The following is a 17,932-nucleotide window of genomic DNA, read 5'->3' as shown; positions in this document are numbered from 1 at the left end:
CCAGCTTTTCCCTTTGTACCACCCTTGCAAAGTCTCTGATTTGACAGAGTCTCTTTTTATAACTACTTCCTCCAGAACCAGTTTGTCTTTGTGCAGAGGGGTTGGGGTGTTCCTGGAATGGCTCCTGGTGCCTGGCTCAGTGTCCAGGGCTGGGTTCCAACCTCCTTTTGGTGCCCACCCTGTCTGACTGAGGGGCTTGGCTCATTTTGCCTTCATTTCTAATAACACACAAGTTCATCCTGGTGCCTGGGCCTGAGTGTGTTGGGAAATGTCAGAAGTGAGGGTGTGAGACAGCCTTTATGGGATCCCATGGAGTTTTGAGGGCCAGCAGGGATTTTTAATTTTTTTTTTTAATATGAGGAACAGCACAGGAACTTCCTTGGGTTGATGTCTCTTGTTTCACATCTCTCAGTCCACATGGGGCTGTCTGGAGGTGGAGTGGAGTGGGTTTTGTGCTGGTGCCTGCTCTGCACGAGTCATTTCCCTTGCTGTGCCTCCCTGCTCCTGAATCCTGGCTTTCCCAGCTGTCTTTCAGAGAGTGGCTGCTGCTGGAGCTGGAGGTGTGCCCTGACAAGGACATTCTCTCTGCTGCAGAGAGGTGAGGCCGAGGGGCTCTGCTGGGGAGGGAATGGCCCAGGAGTGTCCCATCAAAATTAGGGAGAAGCTCTGAGGATCAGGGAGTAAATGAGCAGGTGCTGCAGGGTACAAATGCCTTTGCCTGCTGTGGTTTGTGCTGAGCTCAGGCCCTGCTGGGATGAGGGGTGTGTGTGTGTTTTCATTTGGGCAAGGCCAGCCTGGAGCAGCCTGGCCTGGTGGAAGGTGTGGGGCTGGATGGGCTTTGAGGTCATTTCCAACCCAGACCATGCCATGGTTCTGTGGGCTCACCCTGCACGTGCAGCCCTTCCAAGGCACTTGTCACAAACCCTCCCTGACCCTGCAGGAGCTGGGTGGGGTCTGCTGGAGGGCTCCTGATGCCTGTACTCACCTGGAGCTTTATCTGAGCTCACATCACTCGCCACTCCTGACGTGTGAGCTTCCCTCTGCATCAAGGGAAGGGCAGCATTCCAACATTTCCTGCTTTCCCCACTGCAGACAGGATTTCCATCACTGGGCCATCTATCAGAGGTACCTCCTTGCACCTTCTGCTGCTGGTGGCTGTGATGGAGACCTGGAGAAGGCCTGTGGAGTCATCCTCAATGCCATCCTGGACTCCTCCCACAGGTATTCGGGGCCATGCCTGCCCTCTCTGGTTCCTGCCCTGGGAGCTGTCCCTTCCTGGGGCTGGGGATGCCATTCCCTGCTGCTCTGCTCTGCTGGAAGGAGCTCTGGGAGGGGGCCCTGGGTGACTCCCAGGCCCTGCTGAGGGTGGCAGAGCTCTGGGGCTGCAGCCACAGAGGGGCCCTGTCTGGCTGTGTGTTTAAAGCTGACTTTGTACTCAGCTCTGTGTGGCCAGACAGGCAGCAATGCCCCCAGGGAGTGGCTGGAGCTGAGACCCAGGAGGGAGCTCAGAGGGGAGCCACTGTCTCAGCCACAGCTGATTTATGGCACAGTGTTTGAGCTCTGTGTTCCTCTGAAGCATCTGACTGTGCTGAGCTGTGCTTTCCCCTGGGCCAGCAGGGGCAGTGCCCCTGTGTCCCCAGCTGTCCCCAATTTCAGGCTGGAGCTGGGGGGCCGTGCCCGCTCGAGGACGTCGCTGAGCCCTGAGATCCTCTGCAGGCTGCAGGTGATGATTCCACACCCTGGGGTGGCTGTTTGGTCCTGGAACCTGACCAAAGTATCCCCCCATGCTCACTCTGACCTGTGGGGACTGAGAGGGGTTTTCCTTGTTGCTCTCTGGTTGCTCCAGAGGAACAGAGGGGGTTTGGGAGCAGCCCGGTGCAGTGTGGCCCTCACTGTTCCCCATCCCCTGTTCAGGAGCTGGTGCTGGAGCTGAGGTGCAGGCCAAAGCTGCTCCCTGGCTGCTCAGCTGCCCAGAGAGCCTTGGTGCTGGAGCTGCTGCAGGGGAGGCTGGCAGGCACAGAGCCAGAGCAGGGGTCTGCCCTGGGCCAGCAGCTCTGGAGGCAGCAGGAGCTGCTGCTGCACAGGAGGTGAGAGCAGCACTGGGCACTGGGGAGGCCTCCAGGGCAGCTGGGCTGTGCAGGGCCCTCCCCTCTGCTGCCACAGCAGGTGACAGTGACACCTGTCACAGTGACACTGCGTGCCTGGGGACAGCCGTGCAAGGGACACTCATTCCCTGGCACCCACTGGGATTAGCTGTGTGCTTATTCCATGTGCCATCCCGGGCTGCCCTGGGTGTCACACGCCCTCCTGGAGGCTGATTGTCCCCCTGGCAGTAACCCCAGCTCTCCTCCTTCCCTGCCCAAGGGTTCTGCTGGGGCTCCCTGCATCCACCCTGGTCACCCTGTGCTGGAGAGGGAACAGAGCAGTGCTGGACTGTGACAGCTTCTTCTGTTTTGTGAACTCTGAGCTGGTAGGTGCTGTGAGCCAAATGGTGATTGCTCCTTGCTAAATGTGCTCCAGATAAAGATTAAATTTGAATTTAGGGAAGGAGGTCACATCCAGACTGCCCAGAGAAGGTGTGGCTGCCCCACCCCTGCAAGTGTTCTAGACCAGGCTGGAGCAGCCTGGTCTGTGGGAGGTGTTCCTGCCCATGGTCCCTTCCAAGCCAAATCACTCCATGATTCTGTGACTTCATTTGGAATTGTGGTGGCATTTGACACTATCGAGAGCAAATCCTTGAGAGTCCCTTTGTTTGGTGAAGTGGGTTACAGACAATCTTACAGTCCTTCTTGGAGGCCTGGGAGGGGCTGAGCACGAGCCCTTCTCCCATCCCTCCCTCATGCCAGGGCCTTGAACTGTTTTGCTGTAGAGTGAGATCCTCTCCATCCTCCTGAGAAGCATCAGGGACATCCCTGCAGCTTTCTGGGAGGTTGTTTGGCTTGCAGGCCCCTCAGGAGCCTGCTCTGTGCTCCATGGAGAGCTGATTTCTATTTATCCATCCTGGCTGGCCTTTCAGGCCCTCCTGAACAGCCAGAATCCTCTGTTCCCCCAGGGCTGGATCCATCTGCTGCTGCACCTGCACACAAACCACCTCACCACCTCCACCAGCTCAGCTGATGGTCCCCAGTCCCAGGGGGTTCCTCTGTGCTGGCTGAGCTCCTAAATGCTCTCAGGAGATCCTGTTCCAAAGGGAGGGAGTGATGGTTTTGCTGATTTTGTTTCCCTGCCCTTGTGTTCCTGCAGAAGAACGTCAGCTCCAGGGGCTACGCACTGTCCTTCGACATCACCGCTCACTTCTTCAGGGTAATTAATGTGCTCCTGTCCTCGGCCTGCTGGGCCTGACAGAGCTGTCCTGTGCTGCTCCTGTCCTCTGCTCCTGGCCCTGCCAGAGCTCTCCTCCTTTGCTGCTCCCGTCCTCAGCCTGCTGGGTCTGTCAGGGCTCTCCTCCTGTGCTGCTCCTGTCCTCTGCTCCTGGCTCTGCCAGAGCTCTCCTGTGCTGCTCCTGTCCTCTGCTCCTGGCCCTGCCAGAGCTCTCCTCCCGGCACACGGGGTGCAGAGGAGCTCTCCTCCTTTGCACCCTCCTTTTGAGAACTCCTGATTAATTCCCAGAGGAGCAGGATCCAGGGAAGTGAGGGGGAGCAGCGGGAGGAGGCGGTGCTGGAGCACAATTTCAATACAATGCAGCAAAGCCGTGCGGGGAGGAGCTGCTGGTTGATGTCGCTTTTGCTGGGCCGTGCTGACCCCTAGAGTTGTCTGTGATTAGTTTCCACAGCTCAGCCAGGGACTGGAGCAGCACACAGGGGTGTGTGGAGCCATCGTGTCCCTTGTCCTCCTGCAGGGCCTGCTGAGTGCCAGCCTGGACTGTGAGGATGCAGCAGAAGGGGTCAGCGAGGCTCTGGCCGCGTGTCAAACCAAGTGTCCCGTGGTGCTCCTCTCTGCAGCGGTGACTGATCCCATTGTGGGGCTCTGAGCTGGGGGAAATCCAGCTCGGGGAGCTGGTGTAAACACTATCCACCCGTGTAACGTTCAACAGAAACTCTCAAAGCCTTTGGAAATTGTGTTTCCAGGGTGTTTCTGAGCCCTGGGTACCTCTGATCCCAGCCCTGGGCTCCTGGGTGCTGCCAGGGGCTGTGTCAGATGGAGCTCGGAGGTTTGTCCTGGTCTCTGGTGCACTGTGTGGGGTGTTTGCTACATCCAAGCAACCAAACTGCCCCAAATCCCAGGTTTTATTCTCTGTCCTGTGTGTAACTCCCTGGGTGCAGTTTTCCACAGGGATTCATGCTTTGGTGCATGTGTTGAGCGTGGCCATCACCCTGTGGAGCAGCTCTTTCATTCTGGCTGTTCCTGCAGAGCAGTCCCAGGGCACTGTGGTGTGACCGTGGTCACAGCTGACCCTCTGCATTTCCAGGGTGTGAAATTTCTCCATTTCCGATGTGTGCATGCACAGCTTGGGCATTTTCACTGGGGAGAGGGGAAGATCCCCTTTCCCTGAGTGCCTGGCTGTACCTGACTGTGAGCACTGAGCCCCCCACTCCAATGCTGCTGTTCCCATCTGTCCCCAGCTCTGGTGGCCGAGGCTGGAGCCAGCACTTTGCTGCCAGTGGAAGAGGCTCTTTGGGGCTCCCCTTGCAGGAGAACTGGCCAGGCTGAGGGGCTGGCACAGCTCAGGCACCAGGTGGGTGTGAGGGACGGGGCAGGAGCTGCTCTGTGGGCTGAGGCTGCCAGGACAGACAGACAGACAGACAGACAGACTCCTCTCACTCCAAAGGAGTGAGGATGGCTCAGTCTGGCCCTGTGTGTGGTGTGGGTCACAGTGCTCCCCCCTTTGCTGCCTGGATTTGGGGATCTGGGCTCCTGAAGCTGCTCCCTGGCTGCTTCCTCCTGTGCCTCTCCCTACGCTGTCAGTGCCCTGCAGCTTTTCTGCAGAATTGGGAATTTATGCAAGGATCTCCTGGCAGGTTATGGCAGGTGATGATCACATGCTGCTGTAGTGTGGAGTCACTGCTGATAAAAGGGATTGGAGAATGCTTCTGTCTGCTTCTAGACCTTGGCTTTTTTACAGCTGTCCCCATGTAGCATCACTCTCCAGAATGAAGGGAATTATTTATTTTCTTGTCCCAGTCACAATTTGCACCTTTGCCCAAGCTCCCAATTTCCTCCTCATTCCCAGCAGGACTTTTCCCATTTTTCCCCGCAATCCCATGCCACGTTTGTTCTGTTTGCAGGTTCCTCTGCTCAGGAGCAGCTTTCCCTGCCTCTGGCCTGCCCTGGCTCTCAGCTGCCTTCCTGCACGGGGCCCTGCTGCAGCACTCACCACGAGGGACAGAGGCACTGCACAGGCTGGGCACCGGGGCAGAGCAGGCAAGGCTGGGGGCTCTCCATCCATCCCTCTGCTCTCATTTCATCCCTCTGCACCTGAAAACCACAAACAGCAGGTCTCTGGCTCAGAGGAGCTGTCCTGAGTTAGTGCTGCACCCTTGGTAACCCCTGCTGGGAAATCTTGCTGCTGGATAGTTGATAAAAGTGCCTGTAAATTGCCAGGTGCTAAATTCTTATCCTCGAGGCAAAGTTGTTCCAAGCTTCAGCTTTTACCTCAGACTCTGACTCCTGGGAAGGCTGTGAAGGTTGTTCAACAGCTGCTTTGAAAACTGGAGCTGGACAGAGCCCTGCAGAGAGGGAGAGCTCAGTCCATAGTGCCAGGATTGCCTCTCCCTCCAACAGGAGCAGTCCTCGTGGATTTTAGCTTTTGGCTGGGAAGCTGAGGAGATGCAGGAAGTTTGTGAGACAGCAGTGCAGGCATTTTAGGGCTCTGGGAAGTTGTGCTGGGATTCCCAGAGGGATTTCCTGAGGGTTTGCCCAGGTGTGGGGCAGGAGGTGGCTCAGGCTGTCACCTCAGTGACAGCAGGGAATTCTCTGGAAGGGGAATTCTCTGGAGGGCTCTGCTGAGGAGGAAGCTGGGCTGCTGCCCAGGGTCAGAGCTCAGCCTGGGGGTGTCCCTGTGCCAGAGGGACACAGGTGACAGTGCTGAAGCAGAACCTCGGGCTTGCTCTGGGTGTTTCATTGCTGCAGGCAGCACCTCCCCTTCCTGTGGGGTGACTCCTTCACTGATTGTGCTGGGCTGGAGCCAGAAGGTGCCAGCCAGGACCTGGTGTCACTGAGAGCACACAGGGAATAACTGCAGCTCCCACCTCAGAATCCCTGCAGGGTGAATTGAGTTCCTGCCAGGGGCAGTGAGAGCCATGGGAGGGCTGGGGGTGCCTGGGGTCTGTGGTCCATCAGTCCAGGCTGGGAAGGCATCTGGAAGGTGAAATGTTTCAATTCCCTGATGGAAAGGCCGAGTTCCAAGTCACCATCACAGCTGACAGGCAGCCTCTTTTCCTTGCAGCTCCTGGTTGCTCTGCTGTTCTTCTCACTGCTGGATCTCATCTCAGCCAGAATAGCACCAAAGGTGAGCTCAGCCCCAGGGAACTCTCCTGGCACTGGATGTGTCTCATCAGCTTGGTTTGCTGCCCAGAAATGCTTTGTGGGGAGGCTGGGAGCTGGTTCTGCCAGGAGGAAGGGATCAGCAGCACCCCAGACAAGGCTGCTGAAAGCCCTTCTGTTCCCATCAGATTAATCCTGCCTTTTCCTCTCTCCCTGACGTTATCTCCCCTTTCACTGCTTTTATTCCTGCTCCTGGCTGATTTATTATTTCCAGTTTGCTGTTCAGACTTTTCACCTCCCAGGTAGTGCAGGAGCCTGGTGTCTCGCTCAGCCTCTGTGCAGATCTCACATCTGTCAGATGAGGTTTTCCCTCCGGCTGGAGTGTGGTACTGCATGGCAGAAGGGCTGCCCGGGAAGGAGGAACAGCAGTTTCCAAATGGTTTAATGCTGTTTGTGAAGGAGCAGAGATGACAGGCCGCTTCCAGAGCTGCCTGTGGAGGCTTGGTTCTGTCCCTGTGTGTCCCCTCAGCTGTGGAGTGCAGCCATTTGGGGAGTCACCTCCCAGATGGGCTCAGGGAGCAGATTCAGGCACAAGGAACCACCTGGTCTCAGTCTGCCCTTGGGAGAGTCTGGGGGAAGAGCCAGGGAGGAGAGAAACACCCTGGGCAGGCAGAGCTGGGGTTAATCCACTGAAATGAGTAATGAAAACAAACCCCACAATAACCCCGGGACATGTCACCAGAGAGGTCAGGGGCACAGGGCTGCTCCTGGGGTGGGTGCAGGATGTGCAGTGGGCTCTTGGCTAATCCAGCTTGGATGGGACTTGGAGCAGCCTGGGCTGGTGGAAGGTGGCCCTGCCCATGGCAGAGGGGTGGGATTGGGTCTTTAAGGTCCCTTCCAACCCAAACCATTCCATGGTGCAGCTTTGCCCTCTCTCAGCCCTTGGTGAGGAGGGCACTGCCTCACTCTGGTGCCCAATTCCCTGGGGGAACCCAGGCTGCAGGTGAGGGAAGGATTTGGGGTGAATTCCTGGGGTCCTTTGGCAGAGCCCTTCATGCGCAGCCCTTGTGGGGGCTCCTCCCTGCTCTGATGCAAGCACAGCCCAGGAGCAAGGAGAGCTCTCCTGTCTGACTCCCAGGAAGGAGTGGATTTCCAGACCTCCCTGGAATGGTCCCTGCAGATCCTGCAGTGCCTGCAAGGCAGGGGCACAGCCTGGCCCCTGCTCTTCCACTCAGCAGAGGGAGGTGAGTCCTGTCCCCAGGGTGACCCATCCCTGGGTTGGGGTGTCCCTGGGAAAAGGGGCTGCTGGGCCTTTGCAAGCAGCACAAAAACCACTTGTGTGAAAGCTGAGAGCATCCTGCTCCTGTCCCAGAGTATGGCAGACCCAGTTGATGGTCAGGAATGCCTGAACTCAGCCTTGTCAGGCAGAAAAAGCCTGAGGGGACAACTTCCCTCTCTTGCTGTCACCACCCCTGAGCACCACCTGCATTTATTGTGGCCTGGAAGGAAGCTGTGCAGCCCCTGTGCTGCTGCAGGGGCAGGAGGGCTGAGGTGGGGCTCTCTGAAGGTCTCAGTGTCCCTGCTGTCCCCTCAGTGCTCCTCCTGTCCCTGCAGCCCCTGGGATGTTCCACGTCCTGCACAGAGCAGCCTCACAGCGGCACACCCGGCTCCTGCCCCTGGCCTTCTACAGGTACTGACTGACCTGCCGGGCTGGGAGGGGCATGGGGGCATGGCTGGCACCCACAGCAGCTGGCACAGGGGTACCAGCACTGCTGGCCTGCGGGTGAGCACAGTTACCCCTTCCCTGAGGCACAGAGAGCCTCATCAGGCTCGGTGCTGTTTGAGGAGCCCTGTTCCTTTTGCTAAAGAGCTGTGCCAGAGGTGTCCCTTCAGCCCTGTGCTCCAAACATCAGGTTTGGGAGCTGCCTTTGCCTCCTGGGATGCCATGGCACTCAGGAAGAGCAGCAGCTGTGTGTGCCACGGCCCCAGAGCTAACAGAGCCCATGTGTGACCCCTCCAGCCTCACCCCCAGCTTCCAGCAGGAGCTGCTTCAGCAGGAGCCCACCTTCCTCAGCGTGGCTCTCCAGATGTACATCCAGCTGCTGCAGCTCTTTGTGGAGGGGCAAGTCCTGCCACAGTCTGATCAAGACCACACTGAGCATGTAAGCAAAGCCTGGACTCTCTTTTCTCCTGTCATACACTCCCTGAGTGGTTTGGGTTGGAAATGACCTTAAACCTCTGCCTGTTCCACCCCCTGCTCTGGGCAGGGACACCTTCCACTGTCCCAGGGTGCTCCAAGTCCCATCCAACCTGGCCTTGGGCACTGCCAGGGATGGGACAGCCACAGCTGCTCAGGGAACCTGGGCCAGGGCCTGCCCACCCTCACAGCCAGGAATTTCTTCCTAATATCCAGTCTAAATCCACCCCTCTCCAGCTCAAAACCTCTTGTATCATGTTCTTCAGCTCTTCCCTGCAGCAGCACTTGCAGCATCTCTCTCGTTCCCACCTTCCCATGCAGAGCAGAGGGAGCTCCTGCAGGTTCCTCCTCCCCTGGGACAGAGAGAACTGCCAGGGCTGCTCCCACACCCCAAACACCCCCTGCCCTCTGAGCTGTGACAGCCTCGGCTGTGGGGTTCTGGCTTCTGCTTCTCTTCTGGAGCAGGGGCTGGGCTGAGGGTGGTGTTCTGCCTCCATTGTCTCTCCCTTGTCTGCAGGATCCCCTGGAGCTGATCTCTGCAGCCCGGCAGTTCCTGCTGGGAGCCATCCCCCAGTGCCCTGCCCGGAGCCTTGGCAACATCCAGCCGGTAGGAGCAGTGCTCCCCTTATCCAGCCGGTAGGAGCAGTGCTCCCCTTATCCAGCCGGTAGGAGCAGTGCTCCCCTTATCCAGCCGGTGGGAGCAGTGCTCCCCTTATCCAGGCGGTGGGAGCACTGCTCTCCTTATCCAGCCGGTAGGAGCAGTGCTCCCCTTATCCAGGCGGTAGGAGCAGTGCTCCCCCCTATCCAGCCGGTAGGAGCAGTGCTCCCCTTATCCAGGCAGTAGGAGCAGTGCTCCCCTTATCCAGGCAGTAGGAGCAGTGCTCCCCTTATCCAGCCGGTAGGAGCAGTGTTCCCCCTTATCCAGGCGGTAGGAGCACTGCTCTCCTTTTCCAGCCGGTAGGAGCACTGCTCCCCTCTGCTGCCAGTGTGAGCTGGGAGTGCTGCTGCAGCTCCCCGGGCACTGATCCCCTACCTGTGCCGAGCCCGTGCTGCTCTGACCCACCTGGGGATGCTCTGTGCTTCCCTGTCTCACCCGGGAATGTTCTGTGCTGCTCTGTCTCACCTGGGAGCAGGGGCACACCTCGTGCCCAGCCATGCCATGGCCTCCTCCTCCACCGTTCCCAGCACATCCAGCCCTGCCCTCGTGTGGCCGTTCCCGCTCGGTCCGAGGGAATTGTCAGGCACAGCCACTGCCATGAGTGGAGTTTCCCCCTCCTCTGCCTGTGCTTGGCTGAGAAGGCAGCAAAAGGCCCCGGTGCTGCTGGAACTGGCCTTGGGGAAGCTGGAGCAGCTCTAACCTGGCTCCCTGCCCTTCCCCAGCTCCTCAGCACCTGTGAAGAACTGGACCCCGAGCTGGCAGCCACCCTTCGGCACTTCTGCCGGCCCGCTGTGGACGTGGAGCTGGAGGAGGAGCTGGAACTGTTCTGAGGAATGGACTCAGCCCAACACCTCACCTACACCTGACACAAGGAGCCACCTTTCTCACCTGGGCCATTTTTTTTTCAAATTACTTTGTAAATAATTTATTACAAGCATAACCATGAAGCTCTTGTTACAATAAAAAGTAGGTTACAAATTTTCAGTTTAGACTTGCTTTGGGACTCATAATTATGTTGTTGGTTTGTTTTGTTGGTTTTTTTTTTCTTCTTTTCCAAAACAAAACGTCTCCTTGAAGTTGTCCCCCTGGAGCCCCCAGGGGCACCTCTGTGCAGGCAGGGGGCAGTTGTGGCCGACTTGGTTTGCACAAGGTGTGCGTGGGGCCGGGGACAGGGCGGTGCTGCCAGCGTCCCTCCCCGGGGTTGGACACTCTGAGTACAACACTGCTGAGTCAGACGTGAGCACGGCAATCACTGCATGGGAACAAGCCTTTCTGAGCAAGCTGAAGCTAATTCCACCGAGTTCTTTGGGAGACTAAAACGTAGATTAAAAATCTCCGGTGCCGGATCGGCTCCTACGGGGCTGGGCCGGGCTGGGATGGCCCGGGCTGGGATGGCTCCTGTCCCCTCAGGTGGGCTCGGGCTCCGCAGTCACTTCTGGCTTCACCGCCTGGCCCTGCGCAGTCCCTGCGGCAGTGAGGAGCACCAGGGGCTCTGGCTCCAGCGCCTTGCCCTTGTCCTGGGCCTGGGTCAGGGGGTGCACCATGGACATGTGCACGTTGAGGTTGTGCGCCTTCTCGAAGCGCTTCCCGCACTGGTCACAGGCGAACTCCAGCTCGGCCTCGGCTTTGTGCTTGGTCATGTGGTACTTGAGGGAGGCGCGCTGGCGGCACTGGAACCCGCAGATCTCGCACCTGCGGGGCACAGGGGCTCAGCACAGCCTGCTGCCCCCCTCAGCCGGGAGAGCTGGGGCTGGCAATGGACACTGAGCCTGCTGCTGCCCCCCTCAGCCGGGAGAGGGGCTGGCAATGGAGCTGGCAATGGACACTGAGCCTGCTGCTGCCTCCCTCAGCCGGGAGAGCTGGGGCTGGCAATGGACACTGAGCCTGCTGCTGCCCCCCTCAGCCGGGAGAGGGGCTGGAGCAGGTGTTGGGAACGGACATTTCACTGAATCACTGAATCTTGGCACAGTTTGGGTGGGAAGGGACCTTAAAGCACATCCCATCCCACCCCCTGCCACTATCCACATCCCCCACACCTTCCACTATCCCAGGCTGCTCCAAACCTCGTCCAACCTGGCCTTGAACACTTCCAGGGATGGGGAGTCCACAGCCTGTGCCAGGGCCTCACCATCCTCACAAGAAAGAGTATCTTTCCAATATCCCATTTAACCCTGCCCTTTGGCAGTGGGAAGCAATTCCCCCTTGTCCTGTTACTGCAGGACTTTGTCCCAAATTCCTCTCCAGTTCTCCTGGAACCCCTTTAGGCCCTGCAAGGGGCTCTAAGGTCTCCCTGGAATCTTCTTCAGCCTGAACCCACCCAGCACTCTGAGCCTTTCCTCACAGCACAGGTGCTCCATGACCCTGCCCTCATTCATTCCATTTAAATGATCCAGGCAGGCTGCTGCCAGCTCCAGGCAGGGTCTGCACCCCAGGATTCCCGTGCCAGAATCAGTGACTGTCCCCTCCATCCCCCCTGGAATCATCACTTACTGCAGGGGCTTCGCTCCCGAGTGCCGCATCTGATGGACCGAGAGGTGTTTGCGTTGCTTGAAGGTCTGCCCACACTCATCACAGATATAGTTCCGTACCTCTGCCACACAAACAGGGAGTCACGGCTCTGCTGAGCTCTGCGATGGAACCGTACCCCGGGATGTGCCCTGCACATCAGCTGCCACGCTCCCTGTGCGAGTCTGAGCCCCTCCCCTGCTCAACGGCTTGTTCCACGTTCACAGGCACACAGGGAGCCCTGTGCCCCCTTCCCCCTGGCCTCAGCACCCCCCAGCAGGGCACCAGGGGGTGTGCGTGCCCTGGCAGCTGTGGGACCCACCTGTGTGGATGAGCTTGACGTGCCGCTGCAGGTACCGGTCGATCATGAACACCTTGTTGCAGCCAGGGTGAGGGCAGGGCCGCTCCCGCACCTCCTCGTGGTGCTCCTTGATGTGCTTCTGCAAAGCAAGGAGAGCTTCTGACAGGGAACAACTGGATCCCCAAACAACACCGAGACCACCACGTGCAAACCCAGGGTTTGCATCCCAACCCTGCCCTGGCAGCAGGGGCTGCAGCTGGACACAGTGCAGCCTGTTCCTGCTGGGAGCCGGGGGCAGGCTCCAGGACAGGAGAAACAGGAGAGCCAGAGCCTGGAAAAGGCTCCAGGACTCCCTGCAGGCTGCTTTTAGTGGCTCACTGCCTCCTGCAGAGCAGGGTGGGGAATTAAACCCATCAGGGATCCTCTGCTCAATATAAGTGGCTGCAGAGTGCTGGGAATCACCAGTGTGGGACAGGAGCAGAGCCCGAGCTCACCTTCATGCCATCAGCCCCTCTGTAGACAGCAGTGCAGCCCTGGTAAGGACACTTGTAGATGGTGGGCAGCTCCTCCCTGCAAGCAGAGCTGTGTGAGGTGTTGTGGCAGTGGGGCTGCAGCCCAGCCCAGCCCTGATGGTCCCTCCTTACCGTTCACATTTGATTTTTTTTTTCCAGCCTGGCTTAGGACCCGGCTTCTTCCTTATTTTGGGCTCTTCCGCCTTCTTTGCTTCTTTACTGTCGCTTTTCTTGCCAGAAACCCTCCAAGAAAGAACCAGGACAATGGTTTAAGACTTGATCTTGGTTTTAGACCCACCAAAGTGTCCCCAGCTGTTACACCTGCTGTGATCTGGCAGAGCAGGAGCACACACAGCCCCAGGTACACGAGCCAGGCTGTGGCTGTGCCAGGCTGGGGGTGAGGGCCCAGCCAGTTAAACCCAGTGGGGAGCTTGGGGGCATCTCTGTGACCCCCAGGCAGGAACAGAGCCCTAAGGAAAGGCATGTCAGCCCCACAGGGGTGGGCACCAGCCCCCCACCCACCCTGAGAGCCCCTTACTTCTTCTCGGGGTAAGGCTCGAAGGAGTCGTCTGAGGATTGCACGTTTCTCTTCTCGCTTTCATCGTCGCTCAAGAAGTCCCTGAGAGGGAGAAGCTGCCCTTTACCAAGGTGACCTCGGGCTGACCCTCAGCACCAGCACTTCCCCATTCCCAGCACATCCATCTCCCCCAGGGCACGTGTTCTCCTCCCCGTCCTCTCCCCAGCGCCGGTGAACGCAGCAAGGACCCAAACCAAGTCCTTTTAGGGCTAAATCTCTGCAACAATAATCAAACCACTGTCAGGAGAACAAAAAAACGGCTGTTACTGAAAGGATCTATTCATGGGTGAGGGATGTGGCTGCTGCTTCCTCTACTGGGAAAAGGAATTTTGTGGAGCAAGAATGTCACATAATTGTCTGGCGCAGGTTAATGAAGCTGTGGGTCATTCTGTATTCCCTCAAATGTAACAGCCACATTTGGACTTTCCTTTTCCCTCCTTTTAGGCCTTAAGCCATACGAGAAGCAATTAATTCCTGAAGACAGGAAATAGGCAATAAATCCTTGCGGCCCTTTTGATGTGACAGCTGACAGGCTCAGCTGACTCTGGAGTCACTCTGCACTTGGCCCTTTAGACTGGTAATGCCTGGATTCCTGTATTTACAGCCCCATTCCAAACCCCTGTGTTGGACTGAGCCAAATCCTCGCTCACAACGGACTGCAGAGCTGCCAGGTCCCTCCCTCTCCCATTTCCCAGTTAAAGCAAACAAGGTGGTTTCTCCATGTACCACACCATGCCTGCATTCCCGCTCCCACTGCTCTCCCACAGCAGCTCCTGCTCCTTCCCCAGCAGAGAGGGGACAAGCAGGGCCAGGATTGCTGGGAGCAACCCACAAACACGGAGCACACGTGTGTGCAAACTCCCCAGAGCACAGGAGGGAGCTCAGAGCCCCCGTGCCATGAGCTCTGAGGTGGCAGAGCCACAGCTCCGAGCCCCTGGTGCTGGTGGAGAAAGAGCTCTCCAGGCTGGGGGTTCCCACTGGCAAAGAAGACATTTAGGCTGTGTTAAACCCACTCTTCTCTCACCCCTCAGAAAGGTCACTGAACTCGTCTTTTACCCGCTCATCCGACGTTGCAGACAGAACCTGCTTCCCACTCAACTGGCCTAGGGAAGGAAGGAAGGAGAACACGGTGGGTTACAAGGAAAAGCAGCAGAGCCCTGGTGGCCGAGGAGGAGCCGACTGCTCTGGCTGCACTCGCGTGGTCACACCATGGGGAACACATGCTCCGTGGCAATCAGTGATTGCTTGAACCAAACTGTCCCCCCTGCCCAGAAACGGCTCTCCCTGAGCTCCACCCTGACCCTGCAGCTCCCAGGAGCAGCTCTTGGTTCCTCCTGTGACACCTGTAACTGAGAGAATTGTCCCCCAGCTGCCATTCTTGTGTCCAGCAGCCAACATCTCCCGTGAGGGCTGGAGCTAAACACAGCCCCACTTCTGGAACTCAAAATGGGTGTTAATTCCTTGCTTGTGTTAGTGGTGTTTGTGGCAGTGCACCCAGCCCAAACCCACTCAGCAGTTTTCCTTTAGGGGCAGAAGGGCCTCCTGGGATTCAGCATCAGCTGCTGCACAGCAGGGAAACCCAGCTTCAGGGTCGAGCCAAAAGAAACATCTGGCAAACAGTGTTGAGAGGAACCAGTGACCATTCCATTTCCCCAGGAAGAGCCTGGCAGCAGGGTCTCCCCTCTATCAGAACGGGAACAGCAGGCAGGGACAGGAGTATGACCCTGTGTCCCCGTCCCTTCTGCGTGGCTGAGCATCCTCCACCCCAGTCAGAGGCCAATCTCTGAGCCCTTCCCAGAAGGATCTGCGCTCTCCTTGAGGAACAGCAGTCTCCAAGGAGAGGGCCCAGCCCCTTGTCACTCCCTGGGCCACCTCTCCAGCTCCCTGTCCTTCCCCTGAGGCTGGGACAGAGCTCAGGAAGCAAACCCCTTACCTGTGGCAGTGCTCAGAGGGGAGACAGGCTGCGGCAGGGCCTGCTCCCGGGCGGAGGCGTTGCCGTCCAGCCGCGAGGGAGACGGATCCCTGTCCTGCGTGGGCTCCTTCTCCACGCACCCCGTGCTCCCCGTGCTGGGGGGCTGCTGGCCGGGAGCTGTCCTTGCTGCAGCCTGCTGGGCTCTGGGGGCAGCAACGGCCTCGGCCCCGTTGTCAGTCAGGCGCTGCTGCGCCGGGCCCTTGCCCCAGTCACACCTGAGGGCGGCGGCGGTGTCGAGCGGCGCGGAGCCGCGGTCCGAGCCCGTGTCCATGACGTAGTCGTGGCCGTCGGCGCAGCCCCAGGAGGCGCGGAGCACCCCGCAGTACTCGGAGGAGAGCACGCCGCGCAGCGCCGGCACCGAGGCGCAGCCCCCGGCGTGAGCGTGCGCCCAGCGCACCAGGCTGTGCAGGCACTGCGGGCTCGACGTGATCAGCTCCACTGCCGGGGAGAGGAGGGGCGGCGCGCTCAGGCCTGGGCACACGGGGATGTGGAGCTGCTTCCCCTCCCAGGGGTGCCCCACAAGGCAGGTGGGAACCACCCCGTTTCCCTTCCCAAAATTTCATTTCATTCACCGGGGCAGTGCCAACGCCTGCTCCTGATTCCTCACAGAACCACTGAGGATGGAAACAACCCCTGAGATCGCCGAGTCCAACCCATGACCAAACAGCACCCTATCCACCAGAGCACTGAGTCTTTCCTTAAACACCTCCATCCAGTTTTTCCCTAAACACCTCCAGGGACAGTGGCTGCACCACCTCCCTCCATCATTCACAGCTCAAAGGGAATTTCATATTTCCAATTGTCACCAGTGTCCAACACCAGCTGGGACAGGCCTGGCACTGCCACCCAAATCTGCTCTGCCTGCTCTTCGCACCCCCAGGTGAGCCTCTGCCTGTCTGGCCCAGCTCAGGAAGGTGAAGATACCCCTGAGCAGCCAAAGGGAGGAAGGAGAACCTTAACCAGCTGTGTCAAAGCACACCAGAACCCTCACCCTCCCAGACGCCCTACCACCCATCATTCCTCCACTGATGCTGAAGCAGAAAGAAAAAGAGGGTGGGCACTCACCCAGGCAGGAGGCACCTCCTTCCATACCCGGCTGTGCCTGGACCCCGCTGCTCCTGCAAAAACCAGAGGGGCACAGTGGCGTTTGGGGGTTACGGAGGGATCATGGGGCAGCACGGGGCAGAACGGGGGAACACGGAGGAACACGGGGCAGCACGGGAGGCGAGGAAGGCCACGTACTTTCCTTTGGCCTTGGCGTGGCCCGTGGGCGAGGCGTTCACCCTCTGGATGAAGGTGCGGAGCACGCTGCGGCACTTGTAGAACTGGGCATGGCATTTCTTGCAGACGAACTGGGGCAGCGCGGGGTCCTGGCGCACCGCCACGCCCACCAGGCGCTGGAAGTCGGCGAAGAACACCTGGTCCACGCGGCGCTGCTTCTCCGAGCTCTCGCCCAGCACGGGCACCTTGCCGAAGGCGTGGCGCAGGCTCCGCGAGGAGAACTTGCCGTGGCACAGGCGGCAGTAGCCGGTGCTCAGCGCCCGGCCGATTCCTGCCCGGGAGGAGCAAACGCGGCTGCTGAGGGGTGGCACCGAGGCAGCCAAAGGTGCTCCCCTCTCCTCCATCCCAGCTGCCGCCCTAGCCCTGCCTTCAGCAAAGCACGGGAAATCCAGGCAGGAAAAGAAAAGCAGCTGACCCAAAATCAGCCCTTCTGGCCCCACTGCGCCGGTGGCAGAGCCTGCTCTGTGCTGTGGGGTTCCCAGGACTCTGCCAATGCCATCCCTTGGTTCCGGCAGCTCTTCCCGAGTGTTTATCTCCCAGGTATTTTGGCATTGTGTCCCTTGGCCGCCCCAGCGCTGGCTGTCCCATCCCTCAGCTCCCCAGCAGCGCCCTGGCGTGGGGCAGTGTCACCCAGCAGTGTCACCTGCGCCATCCCTGTTCTCTGGGATGATCCCCATCCCTCTGCTGATCCCAGGTGTGATGGGAATCCCGAGCACGGCCTCTCCCAGCCCTGATCCAACCCAGCCACGCTCAGAACCCCGGGGTGGAGCAGGCTCCCAGGACAGCTGGGACAGGGTGGCGGGACAGGGCAGCACCTCCCGGGGGAGAGTCTTGGGTGGCTGAACCCCCCGTTAGAGCGTGCCCCGCGTGCCAGCCGCTGTCCCGGGGCAACGCCGGTGTCCCAACACCCACGGGAGCCGTTGGAGATCTCGCTTATCTCCTGCCCCAGCTGCAGCATACCCGGGTACCGGCCACCCCAAACCCCGAACCAGGATGGCGGGAGGGTCCCAGGCACCCCAAACCCCAAACCGGGATGGCGGGAGGGTCCCAGGCACCCCCAAACCCCAAACCGGGATGGCGGGAGGGTCCCAGGCACCCCCAAACCCCAAACCGGGATGGCGGGAGGCTCCCAGCCACCCCAAACCCCAAACCGGGATGGCGGGAGGCTCCCAGCCACCCCAAACCGGGATGGCGGGAGGCTCCCAGCCACCCCAAACCGGGATGGCGGGAGGGTCCTAGGCACCCCAAACCCCAAATCGGGATGGCAGGAGGGTCCCAGGCACCCCCAAACCGGGATGGAGGGAGGGTCCCGGTCACGGCCAAACCGGAGCAGGCAGCGGCAGAGCACCCCGAGATAGCGGGAGGAGCCCCCGCTCTCCCTGCCCGTGTGCCGAATTGCTCCTTACCTTGCCGTTACCGGCACCGGGATGTTCCGTGTTTCAGGGGGCAGAAACTCCACACAAACGGGCAAATTCTGACCTGCCGCCCGCTCGGTACCGAGCCCCG

The 17,932-nt window shown here is 59.3% G+C and overlaps 2 protein-coding genes across 2 annotated transcripts in view; one reads left to right on the top strand and one right to left on the bottom strand.

Annotated features, from left to right (window-relative positions):
* Positions 1 to 10,186, top strand: part of FANCA (FA complementation group A) — a 32,857-nt gene extending 22,671 nt beyond the window's left edge. Inside the window, exons 29-43 of the mRNA XM_059481330.1 lie at positions 525 to 598; positions 1,093 to 1,221; positions 1,657 to 1,723; positions 1,915 to 2,087; positions 2,365 to 2,470; positions 3,244 to 3,303; positions 3,839 to 3,943; positions 4,563 to 4,675; positions 5,226 to 5,361; positions 6,386 to 6,448; positions 7,562 to 7,667; positions 8,038 to 8,113; positions 8,444 to 8,585; positions 9,138 to 9,227; positions 10,001 to 10,186. Coding sequence (XP_059337313.1) covers positions 525 to 598; positions 1,093 to 1,221; positions 1,657 to 1,723; positions 1,915 to 2,087; positions 2,365 to 2,470; positions 3,244 to 3,303; positions 3,839 to 3,943; positions 4,563 to 4,675; positions 5,226 to 5,361; positions 6,386 to 6,448; positions 7,562 to 7,667; positions 8,038 to 8,113; positions 8,444 to 8,585; positions 9,138 to 9,227; positions 10,001 to 10,108 — 1,548 coding nt within the window. The 3' untranslated portion in view covers positions 10,109 to 10,186. The remainder of the gene's footprint in view (positions 1 to 524; positions 599 to 1,092; positions 1,222 to 1,656; positions 1,724 to 1,914; positions 2,088 to 2,364; positions 2,471 to 3,243; positions 3,304 to 3,838; positions 3,944 to 4,562; positions 4,676 to 5,225; positions 5,362 to 6,385; positions 6,449 to 7,561; positions 7,668 to 8,037; positions 8,114 to 8,443; positions 8,586 to 9,137; positions 9,228 to 10,000) is intronic.
* Positions 10,187 to 10,407: 221 nt separating this feature from the next.
* On the bottom strand, positions 10,408 to 17,014 carry ZNF276 (zinc finger protein 276). The gene is given in 11 exon segments (XM_059481331.1): positions 10,408 to 10,970; positions 11,769 to 11,868; positions 12,106 to 12,223; positions 12,579 to 12,654; positions 12,729 to 12,839; positions 13,135 to 13,215; positions 14,198 to 14,276; positions 15,107 to 15,583; positions 16,211 to 16,263; positions 16,388 to 16,972; positions 16,974 to 17,014. Coding segments are annotated over 11 exon segments (2,007 nt in total). The 3' UTR covers positions 10,408 to 10,684.
* Between the last annotated feature and the right edge of the window lie 918 nt (positions 17,015 to 17,932).

The sequence above is a fragment of the Ammospiza nelsoni genome, chromosome 13 (assembly GCF_027579445.1).
Source record: "Ammospiza nelsoni isolate bAmmNel1 chromosome 13, bAmmNel1.pri, whole genome shotgun sequence".
Taxonomy (NCBI): domain Eukaryota; kingdom Metazoa; phylum Chordata; class Aves; order Passeriformes; family Passerellidae; genus Ammospiza; species Ammospiza nelsoni.
The sequence above is the reverse complement of the archived record's forward strand: the minus strand, read 5'-3'. Positions and strand labels throughout refer to the sequence as shown.